Raw genomic sequence first — 15435 nt, 5'->3', positions numbered from 1 at the left:
AACACTGGCTACTTCCAGATGTGACAAACAACAGGATAAATTTGATTAAATCTGTTAAAAATTTAAGTATTCCTTATTTGGAATAAGAAAAAGAAAGAGCCTTTTCACAATATTTTAATAATACAGATAAGATTTGATCTGAACATGAAATAAAAAACTCATTTGACCTGATGTAGCTGTCTGATCCTGGCACCATGCCAACACCCAAACTCCTGACAAAAGCTGAGTGGGGGTTTTCATGAAGAGGAGGCTTTGAAACATCTTTCCACCTAGGGCATCCCTCTAGAAGAAGGCACATCTGGGAGCCGTCACCTGATGCAGCAGGAAGCACCAGTACTGGAGATCTACAAAGAAGTACAGGATGCTTCAAGTGTCAGTCCTGAGGTTCATGTGTGATATTAATAAGCAGCTCTGCAAGCATCTCAGCTCCAGATTTCAGCACATTCCTAGTGGGAAGAAAACCAAATGAGTCCCCACAGACTCTGAATTTATGCTGTCTCACTGGTTTTGTCTCCAAGTATTTCTGTTCTGTGTACTGATACCTAACTAAAAATGAAAGTTTTAATTGTTTACATTGATGGTACTTGTAACCAAATTTTGTAAAAAACAGAGTGTCCTACTGTCAGGAAAAACAGAGATGATAGTGTACAGAAAACATTTGGTCTATTAAAAAAAAAAAGCCAGATTATGAAGTGAGTTTCACTGGAGATAGGCTTCATTCATTCTCTTCCCATTATTTAAGAAGGGGCTCATCTCTTTGGTTAGTTGAATATGCATATGTTTCATGGCATTTACTTATTGTTTTGATTAAATTATGAACAATGTCCTTTAAGAACTGCAGGCTTCCCCTGAACTTTCTCCTCACCCCAGAATGCATTTCTTCTGTGAAATAAAATAGAGATAAAAAGTCAGTTGTACTTATTCTTCTGCGTGTTCATTTATGAAGTATTGCAGACTCACACGGTATTTTAACTAGGCTTCAAAAATGACTGCAGTGTCACAAGCTCTACAGCTTTTGGCAGTGTGTGTCAGTGGGATAATTACAAAATAAACATAGCAAAACCACTTTTATGTTGGACTCAGCTTTGCCTCTGCAGACTGGGTCTTTTGATTCTGACTGAGGTGTTTTAAATAATTTGCTCCAGTATAACTGAATGATAAAATAGGAGCTATGACGCATGTTGGTAATCTTGCATGCTTAAATCCCATCTTGGTTTGTTTGATATAAGTTGTCTTCATAATAGTCCTTCCATCTTATTTACATCAGTGTATGGTGTTATCTATTATACATTTCTTTATTCCCCCCATGGGACATGTCTGCGTGTCAACATTACATTGTATATGCAAAGCTGTGTATGTTTGGCTTTGTTTAGTTTTTATGGGTTTATGGTTTAACACTTATATATATTTGTATGTCACTTATAGAGTTGTAGAAACATTGGGAGTTGGAAGAGGCCTCTGGAGGTTGTCTAGTCGAAAGTGCCTGCTGAAAGCAGGCACAAAGCTGCTCAAGCCTCAAAGTTTTGAAATTAAATCGAGTTGTTCAGAACCTTGTCTGGTCAGGTTTGAAAATATCCAAAGGTAGTAATTTCACAGTGTCTCTGGGCAATGTGTGCCAGTGCTTAACCACTGTAATGGTGAAGAATTACTTCCTAGTCTGCAGTCAAAATTTGCCATCTTCAAACCTGTGATCTTTCCCTTTTGTTTCACTCTGTACCTCTGAGATATTCTGTCTCTGTCTTCTCTATAATACCCCATTAGGTGCTGGAAAACTGCAGTTTCTCTTTCAGCCTCTTCTTCCACATCATATGCTGTCACTCCCTGACCATCTGAACTCTCTCCAGTTTGTCAATGTCTGTCTTGTACTGAGGAGCCCAAAACTGTACGCAGCCTTATGGATGTATGTGGTTTGAGGAGTGCTCGGTACGCAGGAAGAATAATTCCTGCCAACTTGATGGCAACTTCCTTGCTCATATCACCCAGTATGCTGTTGGCCTTATCACTGCAAGGGTGCCCCACTTAATCATGTTCAACTTGCTGTTCACCAGGATCCCGACATCTCTTTTTGCAAAGCTGCTGCCTACCTAGTAGGTCCTTTAGCTTATGCTGTCATACCAAGTTAGTCCATGCCAGGTGCAGGGCTTGTATTTGCTTTTATTGAGCTTGGTGTGATTCTCATTGGTACCCTTCTTCAGCTGGTAAAGGTCTCTGTGAGTGGTAGCCCTGCCTTTCAGTGTATCAGTCATGGCCCGCAGTTGGGGGTCATGTGGTAACTTGCTGAGGGTGCATTTCATCCCCTTTTGTGAGACATAGATGAAAATGTTGAGCAGCACTGTAACTGAAAAAAACCAGTGTTGACCTCAGAAGAATGCCATTTGCAGTTGGCTACCAGTTAGAATTTAAGCTGTTGTCCAATGCCCTTTAAGTCTGACAATCCGGTCAGTTATTCACTCATGTTGTAGTCCCCCCATCTAGTCTGTTTCCTTGATTTGGCGACTAGGATACCGTGAAGACTATGTTGAAAGTCCTGCTAAAGTCAAGGAAAGTTAGATTCACTGTTCTTTGTCCATCCATCAACGAAGTGATATCATCAAAGGTGGCAATCAGTTTTGTTTACTGTCTGTACAACATGATGGCTTTTCCAAATCATTGTCCTGTCCATCTTGAGTGTGGAAATGACTTTGAAGATTTCTTGGTAAACTTCCAGGGAACTGAGGATAGACTGATCAGCCTGTAGTTCCCCAGATCATTCTTCTTGCCATTCTTGAAGTGGGCTATGAAATTTTCTTTCTTTCAGCCATCTGGAACTTCACCAGTCACCACAACCCTTCAAAACTGATAGAGGGCAGTTTCATGATTACATTGGCCAGTTTCTTTTGCACTGTCAGCCCCATGGACTTGTGTATGTCCAGCTTACTGTATCCCTGACTCAGTCTTATAGTGTGATTACTAATTTTGTCCTTGAAATTTTGCTACTAGACACAGACATGTGGCAGACCTAACAAAACACCTCGTGAGCGAAGATCTTGTGAGTGAAGACAGAGGTTTTTCCAATTGGCAGGTTTTTCCATTTACAGAAAACAGGAACTCTTCTTGTCTGTCCTGAGTCACTTTCCAGTTGTTCAAAGAAGGTTCCGCTTATCTTCCCTTCTTGATTGAGTGGGTTGTAGGAGATGCCCACAACAATATCACTTTTGTTAGCTTCTCCTGAGCCATGGGCTCTTGATTTTCTCATCCTGTGTTCCCTCACAAACATGCATGCATTCATGCCACTCAGTTGCTTAGAGCACAGTGCTCATCACCATCTGCCACCCTTCCAACCTGTATCCAGCTGTGACAGCTCTGTTTATACAACTGTCCATAACATCTCTAAATCATCTGGTTTTACATCCTGGGAGTGCTGAGGTCCTTCAGGAGTGATTTGCAGGTTCAGCAGCCTGAGCATTGGCACTGGCTGTCCCATCTGCCCAACAGAATGGAGCTACCCAGGTGTTGGTAAGACGGTCCCACGTCACAAAGGGCTTTGGAAGCAGATTAAAAGTGTGTGTGTTTTAACTACTGAAGAAATCACAATATTGGAACACATTGGTGTTTCCCTCTGTTCCATTTTCTCTTTTCAAGCTGAGAAGTCTTAATCCAGTTATTCATTCTTCATAGGAAAACCATTCCATGCTTTTGTTCATTCTTGTTACCCTTTTGTATAATTTTCTCTTCTGCTGTGTGCGTTTTGAGCCAGAGGGTCCATAGCCATGCATAGTTTTTGGAGCTGTAGCTGCACTGTAGATGTATAGAGTGGCTTGAAGGTGTTTCCTATTTTATTCTCTGTTCCTCTTATAGTAGTGCAACTTGCTGCTTTGGCTGCTGCTGAGCACTGAGCTACCCTTTTCTTAGACACTTAGGTAGCTCCAAGGTCCAACTCCCAAGCAGACAATGTCAGTTGAGACCCTAGTATCATGTATGTAAAAATAGATTTCTTTTTTAATAATTAATTTTAGAATTAGCTACATTGAATTTCATCTGCATTTTTATTGCCCAGTTGGTGTTGTTCATCATCTTTACTATCTTGGATGCTTAATAACCTCAACAAACTTCCATCTTGTGACACACTCCCTTTTTCTGGGTTTAAGCCATGCTGAGCAACGTAAGCTTGAGTAAAAATCCCTGCATGACTCCGCTGCCAAACCTCCTTCCACTATCAGAAGTGGCTATTTATTTCTGCCTTCTGTTTCCTGCCTTTTAATCAGCTCTTTATTCACATAACCTTACCTCTTAAAACATCACAGCATGGTTTCTCTAAGAGGCTTTGATGAAGGACTTTGGAAAACCATTCTTAGCTGTATACCTGTTTGTTGATGCCTTCTGAAGCCCCTAAGAGATTTATGAGGTCTGATTTACTTTTATAAAACCATATTGACTCTTCCCAAAAAAATCCTGAAGATTATATCTGTTCAGACAATGACTTGTCTCTCATCTGAGCCTAAGTGTCATTTGAGTACAGAGCAATCCTCCCTGTGGCATTCTTTCCCAGCTTCCAGGATTCAGCCTAGTGCAAATTGATAAATTTACACAGAGTCCAGACTTCCTGAGCCAAAAACTACTCAGATCACTGTGTGACCAACTGCTACATTGTGCTACCAATGGATTTATCCTCCCTCAGTTTGTCAGATTTCCTGTTGAATTCCTTTTAATTCCTCAGCAGTTCAGGGGAATGAACAGCATTGAATTAATTCCCTGCATGAAAAGATAGACACATTTGTTTGAAGCCTTCACCCAGATAATTTCGCTGAGCACTTCCAGAAGTCAATACAGAGTGCTGAGCAGTGTTGCATCAGTAGCTGGGAAGGATTGTGTCCCCCTGAGCTCAGGAACCAACAGGTTGTGGGGTAACTGTGGAGGAGTCCAACTGCTTGTTGCGGACAGCCTCGCAGCCTTCCAAGGCATAAATCCTGTGGTGGGGTATGTCTACAATAGTAAATGGAAGTGGGACAGGGGATAGGGAAGAGGTTTGGACACTGGATCATTTGATTGCTTCTTGTCTCTGTTTTGGACCACTTCAAGCAGCTTTGCCAAGACACTACCTGGTGGTGCCCTTCACCCCAAGGACTGTTCCCACTATGGAAGAGACTACATCAAGCCTGGGACCCTCTGTCTCCAATGTTGTCCCACCAGACTTGGCATCTTTCTGCCCTCGCATGTGCTCTTGGGCATCCCACAGGGCATGAAACAGCCTCTCAGGGTCGTGCTGTAAAAAACACCTCTCAGCTGGGCTGCAGTGCAATTTTCACTTCATTTCAGATAACAACCTCCTGTGTAAAATGGGATAATTTTGTCCTAGAGCTGAAAGGATCCTGCAGCATTCCAGGAGGGAAGCCAGGCCAGCTGCTGTGTGGTATGTCTAGTGACCAATGGGACATTTCTGAAGGGTGTCAAACAGTGCTAGACTGGCCTTGGAGCTGGAGAACAGTATTCAGACTACTTTCTTTTGAGCAATTTATAGATAGTGTTGCATCAATTTGGCTGCAGAAAGGGCATCTAGAGTCTTAGAGAGCTTCACAGGTGCACCCTGGCCCTGCTGTGGCCCAGCCTCTTGCATTAAGCATGGTTGATGTTTGAATCAGTTATCCTTTTTAATCACTTTTCTTCTGAATATATGATGCATAAAATGGAAAACAGCTTGCTAGGTGGAGGCCATTAATCAAATCTGCCTGTCATAAATGAAAACTGCTGACTTAATGAAACATAATGAAATGGCAATGGAAATGGATTTAGCCAAAGCTGACCAGCCGGTAAGAGAAATACCCCATTCCCACCTTCGTGACTGTGGAGTGCCTGTATCCTGTGACAGGATCACAGCAATGCAGTATCTTGGGGTTTTGTGCCACCATCCTGCAAAAGTTGCTAGTGCCATCTCGTGGTTCTCACGCACACAAGAGTGTCAGCACAAAGAGCTGTCAGCCCAAGCGGGTGACACCTGCAGGGCACCTGGCGGGGGAACCTCAGGCTCAGTGCTCTCCTGCCCTTGTACCCTCCGTGCCCTGTATTTCAGCCTAAGCTACTGACAGTGCCCGAGCTGTGCTCCCACCCTGCTGCTGTTCTTTATCACCTTCCTTCCATCACGAAGCTGGGGAGCAGAATAACCAATGGCATGATGACCCAAAAGGCTCTGACATTCTTTTGCTGCTCTGTAGCCAGAGGCGAGGAAGCATTCAAAGCCCACGGGGAGATCACTCAGGGCTGCATTTGGGTTGGAGCCGAGCATCTGCTGTGAACAAGCCCTCAGCACAGCATGGTAAGCTGGCTGGCTGTCACAAATTCCTCTATTTACTTTGATGAAAATTTTAGCCCTCCTGGTACGGAGATAATCTGCTAAGTATGACCCAACTCCTGCCAAGACAATGCTTCTTGTGAGGTTAGCAGCGCTACTGGAGAGCTCCTGCTCCTTAGGTATAATGAACTCGGGGACAGGGCTGCCCGGAACAGATACAGTTTAAGAATGCAACACATAATACCAATTTTATAATTCCTTCTACTTCCATGAATTAACAGCCATCTTTTTGCAGTTCACATGTACTATTGCATGGACAGATTATTTTTTAAACTGGGCTGTAATTAGGAGCAGAAGGGGTTTTTTCACATGGTTTGCCATGACATAGTTATGAGTCCCATGTTTTCCTACTTTTTGGGGGGTTTTTTGGTCACAAGAAAGCAAAGCTTTAACTAATTACTCCGTGGCTCTGCTTATGGAATTTGACTAAGTGCCAGTGTTCCCCTGTTGTGCCATGTAAAGCCAGAGAAATGCACCCTCTACCATTAAGTTTCTCTCCTCAGCACTTTGGTGCCTTGCTTGATTTCCAGAGCTGACTGCCCTGTGGTTTTCCCACGGTCAGGGCAAGGACGCTCATTCCCACCCAGCCACGTGTGTAAAGACTGCAGAAGTTTTGAAGAAAAGACTTTTGGGGCTGCCTAAGGCAGCAACAGAAACAACCACTGCCAGGGCTGCCACTGCACCTGGCTAGGAGATAGTGAGGTGAGAGCTGGCAATGAGGTCAGGGTAGTGCTTGGACAAGCCAAAGGGCAGGAGAGGAGCAGAAAGATAGGATCCATCTTTGGATCCACCTTCCTCCTGTTTTCTAACCCCAGATGGTGCACCAGCTCCAGGTATGTGGGGCTATGCAATACCCTGCTCTTCGAGGGATTGGGGTGAGATATGTGAATGTGGAGGGAAGCCATCAGCCCTAGGGGCTATGGATGCTGGAGCTGTCATGTTGCCAACCATCCTGAGTGGACAGTGTTTTACAGGTTTCCAGGACAATTTTTGCTCTGAAACAACGGGCTGGTTTGCTGTTTCAACTGCTTCCTTTGCCCTGCACAAGACTTCCCCAAGAGTCACACCATGTGCCTGAGAGGATTGTTCAAATGCTTCTTGAACTCTGTCAGGCTTGGTGCTGTGACCACTTCTCTGGTGGTCACCTGTTCCAGTGACCAAACCAACCCTGAAAAAAGGTGGAAAATCTTTTCCTAATATCTAACCTAAACCTCCCCTGGCACAACTTCAGGCCGTTCCATCAGATCCTGTCACTGGTCAGCACAGAGAAGAGATCACTCTTCCCCTCACAAGGAAGTTGTAGACTGCGATGAGGTCTCCCCTCAGTCTCCTCTTCTCGAGGCTGAACAGACCAAGTGACCTTAGCTGCTCCTCATACGGCTTCCCCTCTAGGCCCTTCACCGTCTTTGATGCCGTTCTTTGGACGCTCTCTAAGAGCTGAATATCTTATATTGTGGCACCCAAAACTGCACGTAATATTCAAGGTGAGGCTGCCCCAGTGCAGAGCAGAGCAGGACAATCCCCTCCCTCGACTGGCTGGTGATGCTTTGCTTGATGCCCCCCAGGACAGGATTGGCCCGTCTGGCTGCCAGGGCACTGATGACTCATATTCAACCTGCCATCAACCAAAACCAGACCCCCCGGGTCCCTTTCCATGGTACAGCTTTCCAGCATCTCATTCTCCAATCTGTACAAACATCCAGGATTGCCCCATCCCAGGTGTAGAATCCAGCACTTCCCCTTGTTGAACTTCATCTGGTTGGTGATTGCCCAGTCCTCTGATTTGCTGAAGTCTCTCTGCAGGGCCTCCCTCCCTTCAAGTGACTCAACAGCTCCTCCTAGTTTTGTGTCATCTGCAAACTTGCTTAGTATCCCTTCCAGTCCTGCATCCAAGTCATTTATGAAGATGTTGAAGAGAATAGGGTCTAAGATGGAACCCAGTGGAACCTCACTAGTGACAAGTCGCCAGTCTGATGTAATGCCATTCACTATTATCATGCTGCCTGTCTCCACAGATGCTCCTCTTGCCTGTCCTTTCCTTTCTTCCTTCCTTCCTTCCCTCCTTCCCTCCTTCCCTCCTTCCTTCCCCTAATCTTCCCTTTTCTTTTATTTCTCTTCTCATTCAGCTCATCCCCTCTCTGTCACAAAACCCCAGGCCCATAAAAATCCCACTCAGTACAGCACTATCTCTTCCTTGGCCAGCACCAGCCTGGAGGTGTTCCCTCTCAGCCCACTCCACCAGTTCCCTGACATGCGCTTTGTCTCATCCCTTCAGACAGGACCCAAGTCTGAGGCTGCATTTACAGCTCTGTGACCAGAACAAAGCATGACAGGACCCAGGCTCCTTTCCTTTCCTGCCCACTCGTCTCTTCAGCATCTCCTTAATAAATCAACTGGATTTGGTACTTACCGTATCTCTAGCAGACTGCAGGGGACAAAATTCTGCTTTCAGCATCACTGGGAATCATTCAGTGACACCACAAGGATGCAGCTGCAGGTGTGCTCTGTTATTCTCTGCAATGGAGGCTTGTTGTCTGTTAGACATACCAGGTCACCAGAATCTTTTCTGATGCTGTGATTTTTGGTAGATAGTCCAAAGAAAAATTGGCTGCTCTCAGGACTGTCAGCTAGCTTGCAGCCTGACATGAATGAAGAGCATAGCAAGATGGAACAGATTTTTACCACAAGCCTTCTTTGCTGATGTGTCAAGTTTGGTGGTATCATTTGGAGAAGTGAATTAATCTTCTTGGAGTTGTGTACAAAAGAGACTGAGAAAGGAAAATGGAGAAAAAAAGGATGTGTGAATCTATGTTGATTATTTCAAAGTAATAAACAAGTGGCATCAGAAAAGATTTTGACAACCATATGGACTTTCAGAAGTGTGAAATCTTCTGAAAATTATATGCAATCATGTAAGGACTGGCATAGAAAAAATACAAGATATGGATGGATGAGAAGTACGGACAGGGGACTGCAATCTGTGATACAGGAGCTAAGATTCTGAGTACATAAAAAAATGTTATTGAGAAAAAAGTGTATAAATTAAATTAAATTAAATAACATAAGAGAGTTCTCCCAAAGGTGATAGGAATAACAGTCGATCCTATTTCTTATTGCTGATTTTCAGAACTAGACTCTGGGGAACAGCAAGCTCAGGGACCGAGCAACAGCTTCCCATGAAAATAATTATTGCTTTTCTGGGAAGCTTCTCTGGAGATGCATATGCAAGCTGGATTATACGCAGGACAAAAGCTACAGGTAAAGGGTGCAGGTCCTGCTGAAGAGCATCAGCTGCTTCAGCTGAGTTTGGTAACTGATATGGCAGTGATATGTCTCTCCCCTGATGTTCACCAAGGGGACACTTCTTATCCCACAGCTTGAGAAGTGCTATTGTTGCCCCTGAGAGGCAAGTATGATGACAAGAAACCAGATTTGCAAATTTTGTAACTTTGGTGTAGCACATCTTCATACATGCTGTATGTGCATATGGCAGGGACATCTCCATGGGCCACAGGGTCTGACAGATGAAGGTGCATGATATGAAGTCACTCACACACCAGAAAGGAGTTACCTGCTGCTCTGCTGTGTTGGGGAAAGGGGGGCTATCAGTAGGGGCAACTCATCAGATCTGGACAAGGGCCACCACGCTGCTTGAGGTCTTACCTGCTAGGAGGAGAGAAACTTGAGAGGTCTAGACTCTGTTTGGGGACTAAGTTTAAATGCAGTCACTCTGAGCATGTTTATAACCTGAGTGTTTGACGTGTTTCCGTTTCAAGTTATCACAGTGCACAGTACTGTGAGATATAAGTTGCAGCCAAAATCTTTTCAGGTTACATTTATAAATGGCATCTGATTTTTCTCTGATTTCAGCTTCCCTTCTGGTAGCATTCCAGGTCCAGATACTGGCCTATATTGTTCATCACACAGTGAGAGAATGGGAAAAGCAGATGAAAGGTGAAACACTGAAAGTGAAAAGCAAACCAGCTATGCCATCTTAAAGAAGCTGGAACAAAAGTAGGCTGAATGCTCAAAGGAGAAATGATCTATCATGAGAAAACACAGATCAGGGCAAAAGCTGGCTTTCATGTATCAGCAAAGACGTATGATGGAATGAAATGGATGATGTACATGAAATTCATCTGTTTGCATAGTTTGAACATTAGATCTGATACGTCAGCAGTACTTAGACTGGGAATTTACTGTGGTTTGGAAAGAAGAAAATTAAGTTACCTGTACATCCTGTAATGCACATTACTGTGGCTCACCAAAGCACTGACATTTCGACCCAAAGAAATGCAAAAATGACCAACAGAGAGAATCCCAGAATCAGCTGAAAGGTCCTAGTTGTTCTTTCAAGGGAACGCTTGTGTGATTTTGGAAGCCCTGTAAAAAAATTGCCTACCTCTGTTTTGCTTTGCACCCAGAATGATGAAAGTACAGCATCTGTGTACTGTATACACCATATACTCTCCTATAGTCTGATATTTTGAGTCCCTCTTTCCATTCTGCAATACTTCTATTAGACCCCAATATCTTTAAGAAGTAACTACACACCCAAAAGAGTTCATACACGTCTTTAATTTTTCCATATATGTCTTCTAAGTATACCCTTCCTCTTTTTCCCCTTTCTTTAGGCCATCACGACACCCAACAATCCTTTGTTGTTTGGTGACATTAGCACAGTCACCAGTAAATTTAACGTCTCACTGTCTCTTTCCACCACTGAAGGTGATACTTGAAGTTAGTCCTAAGAGGTTTCAGCAAGAAAGTGTCACTTATGAGAATGTGATGAACTGTACAGAGAAACATTTTTTTGCTATTTAAAAAGAGAACTCCTGAGAATACTTTAAGATGCCATAATCTGTATTTTCAGACTCTGGAGTGACAGGTCTAAAGAAAAGCATATCAAGACCCTCCTTATTTCTTTATTTAATGAGCTATGGGGTTTAGCTGAGGAATTTAAATGATTGACTGAGAAGTATTTGAAATTCTTGAGGGTCATAAAGATCAAGGCAAATGAATCAATCCAAAATAATTAATTTTGACACTGTGACAACTACTAGCTGTTTCTTTTTTCCCCAATCTATGAATATTTTTTCTCTTCTTGAAAAGCTAGAGTCTTATTTTCCAAAGAACTGCAACATTAAATGTCCCCATATTTGACAAGAGCATTTACAGAGAGTTGTAGCTGTTCTATCTCTAAAAGACAGAAAACATCAGAGAAAACCAATTTCTTGATTTTTTGATTCATTCATTCATTAGTTGGTCCTTAGATGCTTTTTCTTAATTAGTAGAGTTGTTATGAGACCAAGCAGGCACAGACACACATTAAACGCAGGGGAAAAAACCAAACCAAACAAACATTAACAAATAAATGTTTTACCTTCAATTGCAACAGTAATGCAAGAATCATATATGCTATGATCCTGCTATCAAGGATCATTTTGTATTGAAGAAGTGACTTTCAGAAAGAGGAATTAGCTTTTCAACACTTTTTCTTTTCTATTATTTGTCATGTTTCTGATGAAACAAGATAGTTTAACAATTTAATTTTTTCTATTTCATATCACAGATTTATTGTTTTCAAAAATACAACCTCAGGGGCTGGGAATACAACAGTGCCTTTCCCACCTTGAAAGGCATCTCAGGACAAGAGCGCACAGAGAGCAACTACAGATAAAATACCAGCAGCCATCCAGTACTGAATGGCACATGCCTTCAGTGGGGCTTCACACAAGACCTTCAACCACATGGTGTCCTGGTCTTCCCAGAGAAAGAATGAGAATAAAATTGTGTTACCAAACCTAGCTCTAATGTAGCCCCACTTACTACAGAGAAACCTAAACAAAACCATATTATTTTATCAGATGCCTATTCCTGCAGACTTCTATTTAAAAGAGGAGAAGGCACTGCTTGTTTTCTGTAAGAACTGGCCCTGCATTACAGCCCTGAAAGCTCAGCTTGAAGTCAGCTCTCTTTTTCTGCCAGTTTCCAGCTATGTCAGAATGAGGATATGAGGCACAGCCTGCACACTTATACAAGAGAGGGCAGCCAGCAAAATTACTGCCACTCTGGGGATTATTTTACCTCTCTTGATCTCCATTAACTGTAATAGCTCAGAGCAGAATGCTCCAGACTTACAAGGAAAAAAAGAAGAAGGAGTGTAGAAAGCAAACAAACTACACTGGAAACCAGCACTTTTTCATGTGAGTACATGGTTGCCTACTCCCATAGCCTGATTCAGCTTTTGGCTCTGCTGTTTGGAGAAGTTTGAACAATGGTAAACCACGCTATGCCCAGAGGACTGCAGGTGCCCCTGTCACTACAGTAACTGAAGAAAGTCCATGTAGCTTCTTGGTGAATTTGTCTAATGTTAGCCACTTCAGGATTAGCAAGTTACTTTTCAGGATCCCATTTCTGGGACATTCGTCTCCCTGACTATGTTCTGCTGCTTCCTCCCTTTTTCCATCTGTACAAACATTTGCAGCACTACAGAATAAGAAATTCAATTTTAAAATTATTTCCCTGAGCCATAAGTGTGATCCTATCAGCCCGCCTTGATCTAATGCGAAAGTCCTAAATGACCATCTCAAATGAGGCAACATTTCAGAGGCCATGGTCCAGCAGGGCTGAGGTTCTGTGAAGAGTCTACAGGCAGCATGCCCTGTTCTGTCCTCCCCAGAAAAATTTTACTTTAATATTTTGGCTCTCTATTCAAATGCTGGTCTGGCCATGCCACTGTTAGGAAGATCAAGAGCCAGAGCTGCTAGCATCCAGCACTAACACTGGATAGGGTCTTCTTTTGGCTCTGCAGCAAGAGCCACCACGTGTTCCCAGTTTTGTCTGTTGCCTTAGCAGTTGGTGGACCAACCCTGGTCCACCTCCCAACATCAGGAAGTCAGAGAATGCAACTGCAAATTACCACTTATTCCTGTGGGACTGAAATCCCACTTTCTAATGGCAGGCACTTCTTACGTATCCCTTCAAGGACTATGTGCGGAGTCTCCTCCCCTGAGTGGCAATGCTCCTCGAGGTTACTCCTCAAGGAGCAGAAGAGATTTGCCCACAGTCATTGGTATGGGTGAGTAACATCAATCTCTAATTAGTAATTGTTTTGCTAGCTTTAATATCACTGTTTCAATATTGCTTCAAAAAACAGTGCACTATACTAGTAGATATATCTGCACTGTGTACTAAATAATTCTGGTTAAGGTCTTCTAGTCTAATCATTACCATCATCACTAAAATAAATCATCTATGTTATTCACATAAATATATTTGGGTTGTCATCCTTAATCCTGAGGGCCAAATTTGCACAAAGTTTCAGCTACATCTATATAACACCTCATACCTGCCTTACTCACTGCTTTAATGGCTACCATGAGGCTGGGGGAGACCTTCAGTGCTCTGCTTTCTGTGTGACATGAGGGCAGAGCTCAGGTGCTTGGTAAGGGAAGATGAGAGCCATGGTGGACAGCATGCAAGTAAAGGCACAGAGTTGCTCATGAATTCACGAAGTTCCATCAGACATGATGCTTGTACACAGAAGGAAAAAAAGAAAGAGAACTTGTATGTACAAAGTTGTGCTCCTTTGTGGCAGAAAAAGAGGAAGAAAAGGATCTTCTCTTTGGATTTTCATGCTTCTCACTTTTGACCCTGTTGCACTGCCATACCAACAAATGCCATCTATAAAAAGGAAACCTCAACAGAAAGCCATTAGGAAGAAGCCTTCTAATTAGTGATTTTCCCTTTCTTAACAACTCCAGCTTGGTACAGCAGTCTCCCCACTCCATGTTTAAAGCTGTATCTGCCTGTAAGTCACCCACAACACAGAGCACAGACCTCCCTCCATGAAGCACATACACTGGCAGATAATCCAGATCAGTTTACCTCTGTGTACCTGGCAGCATGCTACTGTTCAGTGACCAAATATCAGAAGAGTTTGTGGTTAATTAGGATCAGATTAATCCCTGCTGACTGCCTGTCTCTGTGTAAAAAGGGCACTAGAGGTTAGAAAGTATTAAGTACCTTAAATGTCTACTTGCATAATGTAAAAACCTACTGAAGATCCAGACTTTGTGCTTGACAGTGTCGATGTGAAATTATTTACCCCTAGAGGCATTTAAACGTGCTTCTTATCCTATCAAAGCAAGAAAATCCATTAAAAAATTTCCAGAAGAAAATGTAATAAATATTTGACCGCAGAAAATAATAAACCTGCAGCACAATGGAGACAAGACATCTACAAAAACAATGCCTCAGAGATTCTCAGTTATTTTGAACCTCTATGAATTTAGTTCAGTATATGAAGTATAATTCTTATAGCTACAATAAAGCTTTTTGTGTGATACAATTATACCTAGTTTTCAATTTTATTAGTTCCTATTTATCATAAAAATACAACAACTAATAATTAGATAGCTTTGTATATACACCCTTTCTATGGCATTCCTCATGGAGCCCAAGGAGCTTCACAAACAAGACAGATTTCTTTATTCTTATATGGTCAAAGTACTTAATGCATTCATGACACTGAAATGCAGATTATATTTTGTTGAGATGCTTAGCCATCCCTAAGCATGTGGTTATTGGATAGGTCAAAATATGGAGAACTTTTGTGGTTTGCTCTTAATTTTAAATGTAACCATATTGTTACATAGGGAAGGATCCTGAGATTGATTTTAAAAGCTAAGAACCTAGTAGAAAGATTTTTAGAGGCAAGATACACTAATAAAGGTTCTACAGGTCCATGAGAAAATGTCAAATTTACACACACCACATACACTGATAGACCATCAAGCCTTTTTTTCTTTCTTAGTTTTTGTTACTGGCACATTTATATAAGAATTAGGGACATTTATGTAATAACAGGATATTAGCTTATTTTGAGGTCATCTGTTCTTGTGACTTATTCCCCATTTACAGTCATAAGCTTCTCATTGTGACATCACCTTGGCGGCCGTAGCACTACCTGTGATGTCACCAAAAGAGATTATAACCTGAAGTGGAGAGTAAGCCGCAAGAGCAGATCAGCTCCTAAAGAATAAAGGTTTTGTTTCGCCCTGCTAGCAAAAGGAGATGGAAACATCGACCCACCCTTTCTCCCCTAC

The 15435-nt window shown here is 42.5% G+C and overlaps 1 protein-coding gene across 3 annotated transcripts in view; it reads left to right on the top strand.

The window, feature by feature from the left end:
* The window catches only part of FAM124A (family with sequence similarity 124 member A), a 43783-nt gene extending 42721 nt beyond the window's left edge, over positions 1–1062 (top strand). Inside the window, exon 5 of one of the 3 annotated variants that reach the window (XR_004355440.1) lies at positions 274–349. Coding sequence is in view for 1 of the 3 variants with exons in the window: in XM_032680260.1 (XP_032536151.1) it covers positions 274–396 (123 nt within the window). In the remaining 2 variants the exon portion in view is untranslated. Of the gene's footprint in view, positions 1–273 lie in introns of all 3 variants that reach the window. The other 2 variants (XR_004355439.1, XM_032680260.1) reach the window with 2 other exon arrangements.
* Positions 1063–15435: the final 14373 nt, after the last annotated feature.

Source organism: Chiroxiphia lanceolata, chromosome 2 (genome assembly GCF_009829145.1).
Source record: "Chiroxiphia lanceolata isolate bChiLan1 chromosome 2, bChiLan1.pri, whole genome shotgun sequence".
Classification (NCBI taxonomy): domain Eukaryota; kingdom Metazoa; phylum Chordata; class Aves; order Passeriformes; family Pipridae; genus Chiroxiphia; species Chiroxiphia lanceolata.
This window is presented reverse-complemented; position numbering and strand designations above follow the sequence as displayed.